The following is a 20,079-nucleotide window of genomic DNA, read 5'->3' as shown; positions in this document are numbered from 1 at the left end:
AGGGAATCAGCGGAATGCTCCGTTACTGGGAAGCAGCGGAATGCTCCGTTACTGGGAAGCAGCGGAAAGCTCCATTACTGGGAAGCAGCGGAATGCTCCGTTACTGGGAAGCAGCGGAATGCTCCGTTGCTGGGAAGCAGCAGAATGCTCCGTTACTGGGAAGCAGCGGAATGCTCTATAAATGGAAAGCAGCCGATTGCTCTGTAAATGGGAAGCAGTAGAATGCTCAGTTACAGGGAAGCAGCGGAATGCTCCGTTACTGGGAAGCAGCGGAATGCTCCGTAAATGGGAAGCAGCGGAATGCTCCGTAACTGGGAAGCAGCGGAATGCTCCGTAAATGGGAAGCAGCGGATTGCTCCCTAAATGGGAAGCAGCGGAATGCTCCGTTACTGGGAAGCAGCGGAATGCTCCGTTACTGGGAAGCAGCGGAATGCTCCGTTACTGGGAAGCAGCGGAATGCTCTGTAACTGTGGAGCAGCGGAATGCTCTATAAATGGAAAGCAGTGGATTGCTCTGTAAATGGGAAGCAGCAGAATGCTCAGTTACAGGGAAGCAGCGGAATGCTCCGTTACAGGGAAGCAGCGGAATGCTCCGTTACTGGGAAGCAGCGGAATGCTCCGTTACTGGGAAGCAGCGGAATGCTCCGTTGCTGGGAAGCAGCGGAATGCTCCGTTGCTGGGAAGCAGCGGAATGCTCCGTAGCTGGGAAGCAGCGGAATGCTCCGCTACTGGGAAGCAGCGGAATGCTTCCCTTACTGGGAAGCAGCGGAATGATCCGTTACTGGGAAGCAGCGGAATGCTCCGTAACTGGGAAGCAGCGGAATGCTCCGTTGCTGGGAAGCAGCGGAATGCTCCGTAACTGGGAAGCAGCGGAATGCTCCGTTGCTGGGAAGCAGCGGAATGCTCCGTTGCTGGGAAGCAGCGGAATGCTCCGTAGCTGGGAAGCAGCGGAATGCTCCGCTACTGGGAAGCAGCGGAATGCTTCCCTTACTGGGAAGCAGCGGAATGATCCGTTACTGGGAAGCAGCGGAATGCTCCGTAACTGGGAAGCAGCGGAATGCCCCGTAACTGGGAAGCAGCGGAATGCCCCGTAACTGGGAAGCAGCGGAATGCCCCGTAACTGTGAAGCAGCGGAATGCCCCGTAACTGGGAAGCAACGGAATGCTCCGTAACTGGGAAGCAGCGGAATGCTCCGTAACTGGGAAGCAGCGGAATGCTCCGTTACTGGGAAGCAGCGGAATGCTCCGTTACTGGGAAGCAGCGGAATGCTCCGTTACTGGGAAGCAGCGGAATGATCCGTAACTGGGAAGCAGCGGAATGATCCGTTACTGGGAAGCAGCGGAATGCTCCGTAGCTGGGAAGCAGCGGAATGCTCCGTTGCTGGGAAGCAGCGGAATGCTCCGTTGCTGGGAAGCAGCGGAATGCTCCGTAACTGGGAAGCAGCGGAATGCTCCGTAAATGGGAAGCAGCGGATTGCTCTGTAAATGGGAAGCAGCGGAATGCTCCGTTACTGGGAAGCAGCGGAATGCTCCGTTACTGGGAAGCAGCAGAATGCTCCGTAAATGGGAAGCAGCGGATTGCTCTGTAAATGGAAAGCAGCGGAATGCTCCGTTAATGGGAAGCAGCGGAATGCTCAGTTACTTAGTAGCAGAGTAATGATCCATTACTGGGAAGAGGCAGAACGATCCGTTACTGGGCAAATGGGGATCCATTACTGGGAAGCAGTGAAATGATCCATTACTGGAAGCAGGGGAATGATCTGTTACTGGGAAGCAGGGGAAAGATCCGTTACTGGGAAGCAGGGGAATGATCCGTTACTGGGAAGCAGGGGAATGATCCGTTACTGGGCAAATGGGGAATGATCCATTACTGGAAGCAGGGGAATGATCTGTTACTGGGAAGCAGGGGAAAGATCCGTTACTGGGAAGCAGGGGAATGATCCGTTACTGGGAAGCAGGGGAATGATCCATTACTGGGAAGCAGGGGAATGATCCGTTACTGGGAAGCAGCGGAGTGATCCGTTACTGGGAAGCAGAGGAATGATCCGTTACTGGGAAGCAGGGGAATGATCCGTTACTGGGAAGCAGGGGAATGATCCGTTACTGGGCAAATGGGGAATGATCTGTTACTGGAAGCAGGGGAATGATCCATTACTGGGAAGCAGGGGAATGATCCGTTACTGGGAAGCAGAGGAATGATCCGTTACTGGGAAGCAGAGGAATGATCCGTTACTGGGAAGCTGGGGAATGATCCGTTACTGGGAAGCAGGGGAATGATCCGTTACTGGGCAAATGGGGAATGATCTGTTACTGGGAAGCAGCAGAGTGATCCATTACTGGGAAGCAGTGAAGTGATCCATTACTGGAAGCAGGGGAATGATCCGTTACTGGGAAGCAGGGGAATGATCCGTTACTGGGAAGCAGCGGAGTGATCCGTTACTGGGAAGCAGGGGAATGATCCGTTACTGGGAAGCAGGGGAATGATCCGTTACTGGGAAGCAGGGGAATGATCTGTTACTGGGAAGCAGGGGAAAGATCCGTTACTGGGAAGCAGGGGAATGATCCGTTACTGGGAAGCAGGGGAATGATCTGTTACTGGGAAGCAGGGGAATGATCCGTTACTGGGAAGCAGGGGAATGATCCGTTACTGGGAAGCAGGGGAATGATCCGTTACTGGGAAGCAGAGGAATGATCCGTTACTGGGAAGCAGGGGAATGATCCGTTACTGGGAAGCAGGGGAATGATCCGTTACTGGGCAAATGGGGAATGATCTGTTACTGGGAAGCAGCAGAGTGATCCATTACTGGGAAGCAGTGAAGTGATCCATTACTGGAAGCAGGGGAATGATCCGTTACTGGGAAGCAGGGGAATGATCCGTTACTGGGAAGCAGGGGAATGATCTGTTACTGGGAAGCAGGGGAATGATCCGTTACTGGGAAGAAGCAGAATGATCCGTTACTGGGAAGAAGCAGAATGATATGATACAAGGAAACAGTACAATAATCCCATAGTGAGAAGCAACGGAATGATCTGTTAAAGGGAAACATCGGAATAATCCCCCCTCCGGTGGTGCCTAACCCTAACCCCCCCTCTCCCCGTAGCCTAACCCTCTCCCCCGCGGCTAAGGCCTAAGAAGCCCCGTTTACCTTCGTTCGGGATGCCGGCTGTCAGTATTTCGGCGTGGGGCTAAAGATAGGCATCGGGATTTCGACGCCTATCGTCTAATGAAATCGTGGATAATGAATGGAGCCAACTTCATGATCATTTAGTTGGTCAGATAATTGGTCAGTTGGCTAGTTGGATGAAAGGATGCTCAGTGAGCGGCCATCTTAAGGACCTGTACCTCCGACCAATAGGAGCCTTATATGTAGTAAAGTACTGGCAATATAGCAATCATTTTCTAAACACAATTGCACTGACATAATCCAGATAAAGTTAAGTATTAGTTATGCTGGGCATACACTGCCAGAATGCCTGTCAGACCTTTAATCTGGCAGCCTGACACCCTGCAGACATCACGGGCATACACGGTGATATATCTCACAGAGTATTGGCTCCGATATCCTTCCCTGTGAAAAAAACGGGGAAATGTCTTTTTCGGTCGGGCATACACTGCCCGATGTGGCCGTCATTTAGCTTTCAGAATTTCGCATCGGACGGGCATGCTAGACGATCCGGCATGCCCAACCGGTCGGTAATTTAGCATTGGTCGGCCGCACACACGGTACAATTATACGGGCGATCCGCTGATATCTGGTGGATCGGCCCAATTATTGTATAGTGTATGCCCAGCATTAGCCTTGGGGTGAGACCATGTTCATCCTGCAGGACATATCTGGTGAATACTTGGAGCATTAGAGGGGCCTATCCCACATGTCTGTACTGTATACCTCTGTCTGATAATCACAGTACAGAGTGGAGGTGTCCAGGTTTACGTGTCCTCACTACTAGTCCATGAGGTGACAGTTCTGAGATTGGTTTCTTGCACCAGGATTATTAAACAATAAATAAGCAGGTAAGTAATTAAAAGAGGAAGAAGTTATGGGAGAGAGGTCCGAGCGCTGCCTGTTACGTCCTGATTAATAGTTTTATAATCCATTTTAGCTCGGACTCCCAATTCATTCTGTCAGAAAGTCAATTACCGCAGATCAATGGTAATAAGACGCGATGGAGCAGAGAATGCGTGATCGTGAGATTCGAACACAGCGAGAGGAGACACTCCTGATATATTGTGACAGGTATAGTAATTATTACTGCGGATTCATTGTGTGGGAAAGATCATCACATGGAAATCTGCCGACTGCCCTATAAATGTATCCGAGACATCACACTTTCACCAAAACCGTCCATATTCCCTATTCACGGACCCAGCGGATTTCATATCTATAAAATATATATAAAACAGCTTTACTTCCTATTGCAAGCAACGCAATCAGCAACTAGAGCAGGCGTATTCGACATAGAGTGCTCCAGCTGCTGTGGAACTACACATCCCAGCATGCCCTGCCACAGTTCTAGCATGCCCTAATAGCAAAACTGTGGCAGGGCATGCTGGGAGGTGTAGTTCCACAGCAGCTGGAGGTCCACATGTTGAATACCACTGAGGCGAGGGGATTCCAGAACAGCACCTCCCACCCCGTTCTTCCCCTCTCTGCACCTGTTGCTGTTCCACTGATTACGATTCATTAAGGGTGAACAATTATCATCTTCTTGACTTTCAAATGCCAATCAAAATTTTAAATGTTCAAACATGGAGCATCCACTGAGTTCCTTCTTGTTAAGCACAGTTGATCTTAATTGAGTACCAACCAGTAAAACGACGCTTGTATGCTGGTACAAAGCTCTTGCCACGCTGATACGCTGGCGCTGACCTCCTGACAGGTTAATGCCCTGAAAACAATCAAAACTCTGGGTCATAAGAAAGACACTGATTTATAATAACCACAAATATGACGTCATCTGCTGCCCCCCAACCAGCCAATATTCTAGCACAAGTTTAAACAATCTGTGGATCTTTGGTTGTCATATAACCACAAATTCCAGCATATCCTGCCATTTGTTGGCTGGCGGGGGTGCTGTACCTTGAAGTTTCACAACAGCTAGGGGGCTTAAGTTATACAAGGGGTCTATTAGAGAACATATGGGGATATCAATAGCTTCAGTCAGGGGTATTTCCTGTCCCAATAAGACATGACCCGTCTACTGCCCCCACTGGCTACACAAGAGCACAACATACCCTCTCTCCAATCTGAGTCTGATCACCATGCGGCAGAATGTCGATATCTGGTTGCAGGGAACAGGCGTCGATTATGGTTTTGTATCTGTACACAGAAAATGACATTTACATAGGGCAGTACACTCTGATATTCCAATATATCTCTCAGATAGATAGCGCAAGTTTCCTTTTTATGGTGCACAAAGCTTCCTCAGGCGGGCACATTCACTTACACACTCATATACACACATACACAAACAGATACACAATGTATTGTGTGCGTGGGGCGTGTGTCGTTGCACATTTTCGGGGAAACAGAGGACAGTGAGAGGAGATGTGAGAGAGGAAATGGAGGCCAGGGAGAGGTAATGTGAGAGAGGAAACTGAGGACAGTGAGGAGGTAATGTGAGAGAGGAAATGGAGGCCAGGGAGAGGTAATGTGAGAGAGGAAACTGAGGACAGTGAGATGTAATGTGAGAGAGGAAATGGAGGCCAGGGAGAGGTAATGTGAGAGAGGAAACGGAGGCCAGGGAGAGGTAATGTAAGAGAGGAAACTGAGGACAGTGAGAGGTAATGTGAGAGAGGAAAATGAGGACAGTGAGAGGTAATGTGAGAGAGAAAATGGAGGCCAGGGAGAGGTAATGTGAGAGAGGAAACGGAGGACAGTGAGATGTAATGTGAGAGAGGAAACTGAGGACAGTGAGATGTAATGTGAGAGAGGAAATGGAGGCCAGGGGGAGGTAATGTGAGAGAGGAAACTGAGGACAGTGAGGAGGTAATGTGAGAGAGGAAATGGAGGCCAGTGAGAGGCAATGTGAGAGAGGAAACTGAGGACAGTGAGTGGTAATGTGAGAGAGGAAATGGAGGCCAGGGAGAGGTAATGTAAGAGAGGAAACTGAGGACAGTGAGAGGTAATGTGAGAGAGAAAACTGAGGACAGTGAGAGGTAATGTGAGAGAGGAAATGGAGGCCAGGGAGAGGTAATGTGAGAGAGGAAACGGAGGACAGTGAGATGTAATGTGAGAGAGGAAACTGAGGACAGTGAGATGTAATGTGAGAGAGGAAATGGAGGCCAGGGAGAGGTAATGTGAGAGAGGAAACTGAGGACAGTGAGGAGGTAATGTGAGAGAGGAAACGGAGGACAGTGAGAGGTAATGTGAGAGAGGAAACGGAGGCCAGGCAGAGGTAATGTGAGAGAGGAAACAGAGGCCAGTGAGGGGTAATGTGAGAGAGGAAATGGAGGCCAGTGAGGGGTAATGTGGGAAGGGAAATGGAGGACAGTGAGGGGTAATGTGAGAGAGGAAACGGAGGACAGTGAGAGGTAATGTGAGAGGAAACGGAGGACAGTGAGGGGTAATGTGAGAGGAAACGGAGGACAGTGAGGGGTAATGTGAGAGGAAACGGAGGACAGTGAGGGGTAATGTGAGAGAGGAAACTGGGGACAGTGAGTGGTAATGTGAGAGAGGAAACTGAGGACAGTGAGATGTAATGTGAGAGAGGAAATGGAGGCCAGGGAGAGGTAATGTGAGAGAGGAAACTGAGGACAGTGAGGAGGTAATGTGAGAGAGGAAACGGAGGCCAGGGAGAGGTAATGTGAGAGAGGAAACAGAGGCCAGTGAGGGGTAATGTGAGAGAGGAAACAGGACAGTGAGAGGTAATGTGAGAGAGGAAATGGAGGACAGTGAGGAGGTAATGTGAGAGAGGAAACGGAGGCCAGGGAGAGGTAATGTGAGAGAGGAAACAGAGGCCAGTGAGGGGTAATGTGAGAGAGGAAACTGAGGCCAGTGAGGGGTAATGTGAGAGAGGAAACGGAGGACAGTGAGGGGTAATGTGAGAGAGGAAACGGAGGACAGTGAGGGGTAATGTGAGAGGAAACGGAGGACAGTGAGGGGTAATGTGAGAGGAAACGGAGGACAGTGAGGGGTAATGTGAGAGGAAACGGAGGACAGTGAGGGGTAACGTGAGAGAGGAAATGGAGGCCAGTGAGGGGTAATGAGGGGGAAACGGAGGCCATTGAGAGGTAATGTGAGAGAGGAAACGGAGGACAGTGAGGGGTAATGTGAGAGAGGAAATAGAGGACAGAGAGAGGTAATGAGAGAGGGGAAACGGAGGACAGTGAGGGGTAATGTGAGAGAGGAAATAGAGGACAGAGAGAGGTAATGAGAGAGGGGAAACGGAGGACAGTGAGGGGTAATGTGAGAGAGGAAATGGAGGACAGTGAGAGGTACAGGACCCATTCTGCAAGTGTGCAGAATGGGTCCTGCTAACTTACTCGCAGACTGGCAGTGATTGCGGGCGGGAAGAGGGCGGCGTGTTGTGCCGTTGTGGGGGGAGGGAACAAGTCAGGATCTCCGTCGAGTCACGGAGATTTCCTGGCCTCTTCCTCTAAACTGTGGGCAGCCTGCTGCGGGACCCCATGGGTCACCGCAACCGACCGATGTTACTCAGATTATCCGATGCTGCGTTGGACAACGCAGGTCGGATAAGTAATGCACAGGAGGCGTGATGCTGCTGCTTTACCATATTCTGCAAAGATCGCTGCCTGCGTGCAGCTTTGCAATTACGATATTTGCAGAATCAGGCCCTCTTGTCTTCGCTTATCCCCAAACCCCAGTTACCCTCTTGCTGTGATCCCAGTTTCCACCATCCAGTGTGTGTATAGCAGCTGATGCAGAACTGCTGCTCCACCGCTACAAATAGGTTAAGGGTGAGGAGAGAAAACCTAGCAATGCCATGGACATTATACGTATAAACTACTATAAGTAATATGTGTATAAAAAGGGAGTTCTGATGTCATCACTTATAAATAGGGAGTTCTGATGTCATCACTTATAAATAGGGAGTACTGATGTCATCACTTATAAATAGGGAGTTCTGATGTCATCACTTATAAATAGGGCGTTCTGATGTCATCACTTATAAATAGGGAGTTCTGATGTTAACACCTCAGTGTTCATTAGGAAAACTTGTATAAGGAATCGTGTAAAACCTTTATGGTAGCAACCTGCCTACAGCCTTTTGCTTTACTATGGTGACAGCATTCTGTGGTGACTTCTAATATCCATATAATGTACAGTAGGGATTGGATCATCCTATATATAGCAAGCCTTACTCTACTATTCTGTGGGAAGGTGCTATTTATCAGAGTTTTGGGATTTACGTACTTCTGCTTAATGAAGGGGCTCTCAAATGTGATGTTCTCTTCCACCGTCGCATTCAGGAGCCATGGTTTCTGGGAGGCATACGCCACAGCGCCCCTCCGCCTGGAAAACACAGAGGTGGTTACACCCCGAACACTACCAGAACATCACATAGAGATGATCAGAAGTATGTAATATCTGTTGTGCCAAGCAGAAGAAGACATGTGGTAGAATGTAAGCTCTTGTGACTAGGCAACATTGCAATTGTAGAGTGAAACAGAATCTGCTGGCCCTAAATAAGTAAAATAAATAACTGACATAAATATTTTGTTGGCGTTTAATGTAATGTGTATTATGAATGTGTGTGTATGTGAATGGTAAAGCAGCCTGTGTGTGGCGCATCTGACATAACCCGGGGCCTGGGGTACGTTCATGGAGTACTGTACGGATACTTGGCTCATGTACAATAATTATCCTTCATTCATGAGCCACTTAGTGTAAGGATTACTCCCGGACACAGATACAGAAACTGCTTTTAATCTGTCTATCATTGGATACATTATCTGCGCCCAGACCCCCGATTATAACAGCCGCGGCCATCTAACCTGTACGGCCAAACACGCAGAGTCTGGCCGAGATCTGTCAGCTCCTATTTCCTGTATAATTGTATTAATGCCCCCCCCCCCCCCGGCCACTCAATCTAATAACACAGAACAATTACATTCCCACATGTCACCACTTACAGGTTACAGGACAGATGGGCATTTAATAAACGGTCTGAGCTGACGAGACAAAACATGGCTATGTGACAATACAAAGAAATGGAATCTCGCCAATTAAATTAGAGTGATATAAATTATATCCAGGGGCGTCTGGTACAAGCTATCATCACTACTGCACTGCCCAAACCATTTGTCCCAGTAATTTGTGTCTAATCAAGGCTTTAATGTAATCCATATGGGTATTATTTTACATATATGCATACAGAAATATACATACATCAGTTACAGCCCTCTAATGACACGCTCCCCCAATTACTGTCAATGATATATGAGTGAAATTAGTGGTGGATTGTTTCAGTCTTGGGACGAGATATATAGGATTTGGTCTGCAGAGCTATGTACATTTTGTATTGTTCCATTGTGTATTCTGTTTAGTATGTTACACCTTTGTGTTTCAATGCATGTTTTTTATATATAAAACATTAAATGTTTTAAATGGATATGGCTTGCACAGTTGGTGTAGTGGTTAGTATTACTGCCTCACAGCCCTGAGGTTGTGTTAAATTACTGACATAGGGGTCTATGTACTGAGCTTTGGAGAGCCAATCAGCTGCTAACTGCCATGTCACAGGCTGTGTTTGATAAATGACGGTTAGGAGCTGGTTGGCTGGTGCCTTATCTCCATTCACGTTATCTCCTTCCAAGGCTTAATAAATAGACCCCAAAGTACCAACCAATCAGCACCAAACTATCACTTTACAGGCTGTTTTTGAAAAGTGACTTTTAGGAGCTGGTTAGTTGGTACTTTTTCTACATCCACTTTATCTCTCTTCATGGCTTAGTACATAGGGCCTGATTTATTACACAACGCTATTACGATCGGAGCTGCAATTACGCATGCATGCACAATGACAACCGGTCTGACCTTACTTGGAATTTGCTAACCTCATTGCACGCAGTGAGAGCTCAGGCGGCGTATGCCATCGCAGTGGCTACTTTATGCACACCCCTGTAATGGCGTTCAAACGCACTGACACGCCTGAGTTTCGCCGACCACCCCCCAAACGGTCACTTCCTGTCAATCACTCTGCGATGGAGTGGAGCCTTTGTGCACGCGCACTGCGATGCATATGCATGCGCTGTATGCAACAATCGTCCATCTGCGTGCGTAATCGCAGTTACGCTCCGTAATGAATCAGGCCCATATACCCCTATAACACTGGGGGCCGTATTCAATTAGATGCGAAAATTTCGAATCTGCCCAAAAGTATCACGGATGACGTCTTTTCCCCAGGCGGAAACTTTTCGCCGTACTCAATTGCAAAGTCATAGAAAGAACATAGAATTTGACGGCAGATAAGAACCACTTGGCCCATCTAGTCTGCCCCATTTTTAAACATATTGTTACCTCAACCCTTATTGATCCTTACTTCTTCTGAAGGATATCTTTATGTCTATCCCATGCATGTTTAAATTGCTCTACTGTCTTAGCCTCTGCCACCCCTGATGGGAGGCTCTTCCACTTGTCCACTACCCTTTCTGTGAAGTCATTTTTCCTCATATTTCCCCTAAACCTACCACCCTCCAGTGTCAGAACATGTCCTCTTGTTCTAATACTTCTCTTTCTTTGAAGAATGTCTCCTTCCTTTACTTTGTTAAAACACTTTATATATTTAAACGTTTCTATCATGTCCCCCCTTTCCCTTCTCTGCTACAAACTACATAATAAGATCTTTTAGTCTTTCCTGGTACGTGTTGTGGTGTAGACCTTGCACCATTTTAGTTGCCCTTCTTTGTACAGTCTCTAATGTATTAATATCCTTCTGGAGATATGGCCTCCAGAACTGAACACCGTATTCTAGATGAGGATTCTAGATGGGGACGTACCAATGACCTATACAGTGTTATCATCACTTCTTTCTTTCTGCTACTGATTCCTCTCCCTATGCAACCAAGCATCTGACTTGCCTTCCTCATTACCTTGTTACAATGTTTGCTTGCCTTTAAGTCACCTGAAATAGTGACTCCTAGATCCCTTTCCTCTTCAGTAGTTTCCAGCATAGTGCCATTAATACTATATTTAGCCTTTGGATTTTTGAGACCCAAGTGCAAAAATCCAAAGGCTAAATATAGTATTAAAGTCTTTTCGCGTACGTGGAAAGACAATGCAATGTAATAGGCGAAAAAGTTTCACCTATGAATACCAGGCGGAAAAAAGTGCAGAATTGCGGTTTAGGGGTGCAAAGGTGCGGAAACCACTCTGTACCATTTGGACAGCCCCCCAAAGGATATCTGCGTAAAAAAATTGCCAAAAAAAAGGAACACCCCAAAAAAACAGTTTGAAAAGGGGGCAAAAAAGTATAAAGTGGGGGCACAAACGCAAAAACTAGCGAAATTGACTTTTGGGGGTTCTGATAGTATGGGGGAGGTGTTTTTTTTATTGCAGGTGTTTGCTGAAGGTGCGTTTTTTGCAGCACTTAAAACTTAATTTTAGCAAATTTTTAACCATGTTTGCATCCATTTTCAAGTACCCCAAATTTGACAGGAAAAAAGTGCTTAATGCTATTCTTCACCACTTGTGCAAAGACGCAATTTAGGAGCAATTGATAGCAGTTAAGTACCCCAAATAGCTTCAGTAGGGCTAATCGCGGACATCTACTTTGATCCCCAATGCTAGGGCATCTTTTGGGGGGGTGTCAGGCTGATTTCCCCAATTCTACCAACACTTTTCGCCTGTTAGTATTTCTCAGGGACGCATTTTCGCATCCTTTGGAATTGAATACGCGAATAGCGGGGACGCGAATGATAAGTTTCCGTGGCTAAAATACGCGAAGTAGGCGAAAAGTGCGGCATGCGAAAAAGTATCGAGGGTGCGAAACTAATTGTATACGGCCCTGGGTTGGAGTGTGTATGCTCTTCCCATGTTCGTGTTGGTTTCCTCCCACACTCCAAAACCGTACTGGTAGATTAATTGGCTTCTGGAAAATTAATAACCCCAGTGTGCATGTAGTAGGGCATATAGAGTGTAAGCTCCACTGAGGCAGGGACTTATGTCAGTTATAGAGTGATAGAGTCTCTGTAAAGTGCTGTATTATATTATATAGGTATGTGCTATATAAATAACTAGGATATGAAATAAATCAATCACCTGATCTCCACGTCTGCGGCCGACTCCCTCTCCGGGCTGCACAGAAGTAACCAGACAGTTAGATATTACACAAACATAGTCTACAGTATTTATATTCTATTGGGTCAGTAACATTTACAGTCAGTAATGTTGAAATAGACTCAGGTTCAGCAAAGTAACCATTCTTAAATGCTCACTGCGCCCAATTCTGAGGTGCACGGTCTGCGTCTTTGTGCTAATGCTGCGACCGATTCCGAGCCTGCGGAAACGACCGCTGATAGTAGTGGTAATTCGTCGCAAGTGCGTTTTTAGACCCAGCATCGGTCACACCATCGATGCTTGCACCAGCCCTAAGGAGGGTGCAATTTCTCCAACTAAACTTGATGCCCAGTGTCAGCGCTGTGTCTTTAGATGCAGCTGCTGCCCGCTACATGCCCACCTCTGGCTAGCCATCCCCGTTACCTGCCAGGTTACCTCCACCCCCCCTGATACCTCCCTGGCTATCCATCCCACTGTGCAGACAAAAAACATCGGACTCTTGCATCCTAAATCACTACTGCGTCCATCTCTGTATCAGGCCCATTGTGTCCACCCAGAAGAGGCCAAATAAAAATAAATATACAGAAGATTGTTTAGTGGAAATGATGTATTAAGTAATGCTGGCCAGGATGTACATTACATACAGAGTAGTATGATGATCTATATGTTAATGTTGGGAGATATACTTACTAGCTATACTAGTTATAAGCCAATGACTGTATAGATATACACGTGTCCTTACGGTATCCAGTCGGGAAACCGGCTGCCTTAGTACCGACAGCCGGCTTACCGGCTGCGTTATCCCGGCGTGGGATGAATGACCAGCGTCTATATCTAGACGCCTGTCATTTACTCGACAACGGGAGACCGGCGTCCGGCATCCCGATCGGACAGCCTCGCAGGGGGGAGGGTTAGGTTTAGGGCACCCGGGGGGACTTAGGGTTAGGCACCCCCCCCCCGGGAGGGTTAAGGCTAGGCTAGGGAGGGTTAGGCACCACCGGGGGGAGGTCAGGGTTAGGCACCCCCCCGAGGGACTTAGGTTTAGGCAGCGGGGAAGGGGGGGGGTTAGGCACTTAGAGGGGGGATTAGCGTTAGGCACTTGGGGGGGAGGTTAGGGTTAGGCACCCCTAAGGAGGGTTAGGATTAGGGGGTTAGGTTAGTTTATACTTACCTTAGGGATGATCGAGATTTCCAGCGCTGTTGGGCTTCCGCTGCCAGGCTCTGCTGATCTGTCTGGCTGCCGCTGCCGGGAATCGAACTGCCGGCCATGCGGCAGCCGGGATATCATACCGATTCCGTCCTTACTCATCTTTGCTGCAGTCGCGTCAAATAGCCCATCTCGGCGCGGTAGGTCCTGTGAGACTCTGCAAGCGACGGGCGTCTTTTCGCCAAAAATGCGTCCAAGTCACAATTCAGGAGACTGTGCTGAGTAATGTGATATGCGACACTTGTATATCTGTGTGTGACTGAGTCTCTGAATCAGCAGCCAAAGTGCTACGAAGCAGCGGCCGCAGCTTTTTCCACGTCAAGTTCCGTCTCACACAGATATACAGGTGTCGCTTATCAAATTAATCAGCAGAATCGCCTGGTGCGTCCTAGTAACAGCGCATTGCGACTAGCAGAGTTGCACTGGACCTGGCGGGACACACTAACACCAGACATATCGCACTGCGAGGCGTATTGAGGATAGATGTAGGAGGACACGTCTGTATTAACTAGAGAGACGCCAGATTTTGCGATAAGGTTTTACAAGTGTACAGTACTTTGGCACTGCCCTCACTACTGTACTAAACTTCACACAGCACTTTCAATTGCACAACATTTGCACAAACATTTGCGTAAAAATAGCATAATATTAGCGAAAAAGTTGCATAATATTAGTGAAAAAGAAGCATTATATTAGTGGAAAAGTAGCATAATATTAGTGAAAAAAAATAGCATAATATTAGTGAAAAAGTAGCATATTAGTGAAAAAGTAGCATAATAATAGTGGAAAAGTAGCATAATATTAGTGAAAAAATAGCATGATATTAGTGAAAAAATAGCATGATATTAGTGGAAAAGTAGCATAATATTAGTGAAAAAAATAGCATAATATTAGTGAAAAAGTAGCATATTAGTGAAAAAGTAGCATAATAATAGTGGAAAAGTAGCATATTGGTGAAAAAATAGCAAGATATTAGTGGAAAAGTAGCATGATATTAGTGGAAAAGTAGCATAATATTAATGAAAAAAATAGCATAATATTAGTGAAAAAGTAGCATAATAATAGTGAAAAAGTAGCATATTAGTGGAAAATAGCATATTAGTGAAAAGTAGCATATTAGTGAAAAAGTAGCATATTAGTGAAAAAGTAGCATATTACTGAAAAAATAGCATATTAGTGAAAAAGTTGCAAAGAGCAGGAATACATATTGCTGTCTATGCAGAAGACTGACATTGCAGCTACACATGGAAAATCATCTCATACATATAATACAGTGATCTATGACATCCATGACAACAACAATGTACAGTATGACAAGATTTTCCACGTGTAGCTGCATTGTCAGTCATCTGTATAGACAGAAATGTTGATTACTACTTTTTCACTAATATTTGGGTGAATCTTGCACAAGTGAATGTGCTATTTTCTTGCATATTTTATATAGCCAAACAAGCATGTTTTGAGAGAACTCGCGCACATTATGAACAACCTATAAACATGGCGCACCACTGCATCCAATCCTGTGGCACGAGACAGAGGTGCCTCTTGTGCGAATTTAGCAAAGATTACTAAGGACACATTTGTAGAGTCAGCAAATATCCTATTCACAATAACGAAGCAGATATTCTGGGCGGTACTCAATTGTTTTATCGCACTCGATTTCCTGTCTAAAGTGATGGGATATCGCGGGGCGATATTCAATGGATTCAGAATATCGCGCCATTCGCGCCCAAAGAGGCCGGGTTTAGCCGCGTAAAACGGCTAAACCCAACCAAAATGCTGGGAGCGATCACGAAAAATGGTGTTAGGTCACTTTTCGCGCATTACAGCTCGCCACCCCCGGGAAGTGCGAGCTGAAATGCCGGTGCCGGCAGCTGTTCGCGCCCGACAGGAGCAACGATTGAATAGCTCCGTCGGGCGCGAAGGGGGGACAGCTGCCGGCAAAAACAATTGAATTCCGCCCCCTCTGTGTCCAAGACAATTATTTAATTTTGTCTCCCGTTTGTTATTCAAATAGAACAAAATCATTAACAAAACATTTTCAGGATAGCGCAGCATGAGCGCGTCCGGCCTGTCATTACTTCTGTCTTCTTTTGTTTTTGTACTTTGCTGTAGAAAAACTAATTACGACACCATAATTTGTGATAATGTAACCACCGATCTCTCAGGTTCCTGGGTATAAAGAGACATAAACTGACCTGTTGTCTTCCCCTACGTCACTGTCAGGGTCACAGCTGGAAAATAAAGCACATATCATTTAACATTGTAAATGGGAGTAATCTGCTCCTGAATAAACATATTATAGGCTGATTTGTGCACGGAACATTACCTTTATAACCGCACTTAGAGCACTTTGTCTGTTTAGTTACCCGGCCTTTGTATCCATGATATCGGGCTTCATTATTCACTATCAGAGCACTCGTTAGACTTTACAGGCCGATTCCTATATCCGTCTAGACATGATAAGCGGCCTAATTGTTTCTGTGCATTCCCAGAAGAACATTATGTTCTATGAAGAAGCGCAACAGCCGAGTTAGTGAATTGCCCTAATTGCCATCACACAACCTTCTGTGTGGAGAGTAGATGGATATTTACCATTGTGTGTCCAGTGTTCCGTCAGGAGATCAATCAGACTAATTATAGACCTACTGTATTTGTGAGTGGTTATAGCGTGACAGCGGCAAATATCCTGAGATCTACTGAAAGCGGACACTGCGTCAGATGCTGGGGGTGAATACGCCCTAATATGGCTACTGTCCCCTCCCCAACATACAGTCAGGTGCATAAATATTGGGACATTGATAGAATTTTCATATTTTGGCCTCTATTCACCACCACAATGGCTTTGAAATGAAACAAACAAGACGTGCTTTAACTGCAGACTTTCAGATTTAATTTGAGGGTAATTACATCCAAATCAGGTGAACGGTGTAGGAATTACAACGGTTTCTATATGTGCCTCCCATTTTTTAAGGGGCCAAAAGTAATGGGACTATCAACTCAAAAGCTATTTCATGGACAGGTGTGGGCTATTTCCTCGTTATTTCATTATCAATTAAGCAGGTAAAAGGTCTGGAGTTGATTCTAGGTGTGACATTTGCATTTGGAATCAGTTGCTGTCGACTCTCAATATGAGATCCAAAGAGCTGTCACTATCAGTGAAGCAAGCCATCATTAGGCTGAAAAATCAAAACAAACCCATCAGAGAGATAGCAAAAACATTAGGTGTGGCCAAATCAACTGTTTGGAACATTCTTAAAAAGAAAGAACGCACCGGAGAGCTCAGCAACACCAAAAGACCCGGAAGACCACGGAAAACAACTGTGGTGGATGACAGAAGAATTATTTCCCTGGTGAAGAAAAACCCCTTCACAACAGTTGGCCAAATCAAGAACACTCTCCAGGAGGTAGGTGCATATGTGTCAAAGTCAACAATCAAGAGAAGACTTCACAAGAGTGAATATAGAGGGTTCACCACAAGATGTAATCCATTGATGAGCCTCAAAAACAATAAGACCAGATTAGAGTTTGCCAAACAACATCTAAAAAAGCCATTACAGTTCTGGAACAACATCCTATGGACAGATGAGACAAAGATCAACTTGTACCAGAGTGATGGGAAGAGAAGAGTATGGAGAAGGAAAGGAACTGCTCATGATCCAAAATATACCACCTCATTAGTGAAGCATGGTGGTGGTAGTGTCATGGCGTGGGCATGTATGGCTGCCAATGGAACTGGTTCCCTTGTATTCATTGATGATGTGACTGCTGACAAAAGCAGCAGAATGAATTCTGAAGTGTTTCGGGCAATATTATATGCTCATATTCAGTCAAATGCTTCAGAACTCATTGGACGGCGCTTCACAGTGCTGATGGACAATGACCCGAAGCATACTGCAAAAGCAACAAAAGAGTTTTTTTAGGTTAAAAAGTGGAATGTTATGCAATGGCCAAGTCAATCCCCTGACCTGAATCCGATTGAGCATGCATTTCACTTGATGAAGACAAACCTGAAGGGAAAATGCACCAAGAACAAGCAGGAACTGAAGACATTTGCAGTAGAGGCCTGGCAGAGCATCACCAGGGATGAAACCCAGCGTCTGGTGATGTTTATGCGTTCCAGACTTCAGGCTGTAGTTGCCTGCAAAGGATTTGCAACAAAGTATTAAAAAGTGAAAGTTAGATTTAGGATTCTTTAGTTTGTCCCATTACTTTTGGTCCCTTAAAAAGTGGGAGGCACATATAGAAACCGTTGTAATTCCTACACCGTTCACCTGATTTGGATGTAATTACCCTCAAATTAAATCTGAAAGTCTGCAGTTAAAGCACATTTTGTTTGTTTCATTTCAAAGCCATTGTGGTGGTGAATAGAGGCCAAAATATGAAAATTCTGTCAATGTCCCAATATTTATGCACCTGACTGTACATAATGCCCTATCTCCCAATAACTCCTTCCTCTATTATTTTATTGGGGGGTGGAGGAAAGTTTTAATTAAAGTATACTAATATCTACACGCCAAATTCAGTTATTTTGTAGCCAACATTTACTGAACTATTCATGTTTTGCCTGGGGTATTCGGAACGCAGCTGTACCGCATGCATCCTCTATAGGACTTTACCACATGCAGGCAGCGACAATACCTACGTTGTCCTAACATGTCAGAGGCATACAGGGGTAAATTTACTAAGATGGGAGTTCTATTAAGAAGTGATGTTGCCCATAGCAACCAATCAGACTCCTGGTTTTCTAGAAGGTGCTAGATAAATGAGAAGTAGAATCTGATTGGTTGCTATGGGCAACATCACTTCTTAAATACAACTCCCATCTTAGTAAATTTACCCCTCAGTGTTCCCGGGGCTTCTCAGACACAGAACTCCATTCCAGCACATACTACGTACCTGTTCCAGCACACATCACCAGAAATCTTATACATTTCACCAAGGGTGGCCAACAAGAGGGAGGACTTCCCACAGCCCACCTGTCCCACAATCATTGTCAGCTGACCTGCGGGGGCAATGGAACACACCTGTCACAGGTAAACTATAGTTCTATCTGGGAATAACAATACATTGTATAGGGTGGAAAGAGTGGGACTGAAGCAGCTGCTGCAGAACCTCTTGTGGATTCTGCTGGCAATCACCCTAAACAGCATCAACAAGCCAATCCACCACCACCATATGCACCGACTCAGGGCCTGGTTCAATACCGTACGCAACTGCATATGCAATAGCGATTACGCACGCAGTTCAACTGCGACAGTATGCTAAGACATAGCGATCGCTGTTCCCTCACTGCACTACACAAGGACGCCTACTTTACTTACCGCACATCCGTAATGTTTAGCAAGACTGCGGAACCATCGGTAACATCAAGTACCATCGCAGCCTCACACACATTTGCACAAGCCCTGACCTTACTCAGGAATTGCTAACAACCACGCACGCTATGAGACCTAAGACTGCGTAGGCCATCGCCGTGGATAATTTATGCATGCCCCTGCAACGGCGTTGAAACGCACTGGCACACCTGCGTTTCCCCGACCACTCCCCCCGTCACCTCCCACAAACGGTACTTCCTGTCAATCACTCTGCGATGGGTCTGCGTAGTCACTGCGATCACAGTCCCGATCACAATGGCTAGTTCGCGCACTGCGATGCATACGCATGTGCAGAACGCAACAATCGGCCGATTGCGTGCGTAATCGCAGTTGCGTACAGTAGTGAATCAGGCTCAGTTCTCAAGCCAAGGTCTAAATATAATAAGGTGCGATCTTTAGCCGCTGTGAGGATTTATGCGAGTCTCCCCGTATTTTTAAAGCGGCAATCATTTTATAGGCTAAACCAAACTGGAAGCAAGAATGTGGATGACAAATTAGATATACGGAATATTGGGGACATTTCAATTAGATAGATACAGGGATGGACTGGGGCTGTACATCAGCCCTGGCAATCTGCCCTGTGCATGCGCGCGAAGTGAGGTGTGGCTAAGCTTGGAGAGGGTCGTGCCGCGAGTCACGGACGCCTGGCCTCATGGCACGCCCCCCTCTCTTCTCGGCCCACTGCCATCATATCTTCCCTCGTTGGGGGAGGGCCCTAGTCCGGCAATAGGTAGATAGATAGATAGAACCCCCAGCGGATGTATGGAAGTAGCAAAAATAAAATCAAACAATAAAATCACCTTGAGGGATCCTAATGTTGATGTTTGACAAGGCCAAAGAGCCATCAGGAGTCCACGTAAAACACCCATTTGTAATCTAGACAATCAATGCAGAGCGTATTAAATGGAGATGAGATTTGTTAATAAATAATAATAATAATCATCATGATATATATATATATATATATATATATATATATATATATATATATATACATACATACATATATATATATATAGAGGTTTTCTCCCAATAGGACTCAAAGTGATTTACATTTGGATTTGAAAAAACTCACTACACAAAATAAACTTTAGTATTAATAGACTACAAATAAGGTAGTTTCTTCCTTTATTTTAAACTACAGATTTGTCCTTTCACATCTTTTCTGCAGCCATGCTATAAAGCCGAGCTCAGTGCGCCAGGCCCGTTTTTTTTTACAAAAATGCACCTAAGTCGCAATATAATGTGACTAGG

General features: G+C 45.9%; 1 protein-coding gene across 3 annotated transcripts in view; it reads right to left on the bottom strand.

Moving 5' to 3' along the window:
• ABCC8 (ATP binding cassette subfamily C member 8) overlaps positions 1 to 20,079 on the bottom strand; it is a 177,673-nt gene that overhangs the window by 64,596 nt on the left and 92,998 nt on the right. For all 3 annotated transcript variants that reach the window (XM_088458254.1, XM_088458255.1, XM_088458256.1), the window contains 7 exons: positions 19,626 to 19,701; positions 18,347 to 18,452; positions 15,646 to 15,681; positions 12,223 to 12,258; positions 8,377 to 8,475; positions 5,235 to 5,319; positions 4,808 to 4,888 (listed from right to left, as the gene is read on the bottom strand). In XM_088458254.1, the coding sequence (XP_088314380.1) occupies positions 4,808 to 4,888; positions 5,235 to 5,319; positions 8,377 to 8,475; positions 12,223 to 12,258; positions 15,646 to 15,681; positions 18,347 to 18,452; positions 19,626 to 19,701 (519 nt within the window). The remainder of the gene's footprint in view (positions 1 to 4,807; positions 4,889 to 5,234; positions 5,320 to 8,376; positions 8,476 to 12,222; positions 12,259 to 15,645; positions 15,682 to 18,346; positions 18,453 to 19,625; positions 19,702 to 20,079) is intronic.

The sequence above is a fragment of the Taudactylus pleione genome, unplaced genomic scaffold (assembly GCF_031769625.1).
Source record: "Taudactylus pleione unplaced genomic scaffold, aTauple2 ptg000820l, whole genome shotgun sequence".
Lineage (NCBI taxonomy): Eukaryota > Metazoa > Chordata > Amphibia > Anura > Myobatrachidae > Taudactylus > Taudactylus pleione.
Note: the sequence above shows the minus strand (reverse complement) of the source record. Positions and strands in the feature narration are given on the sequence as shown.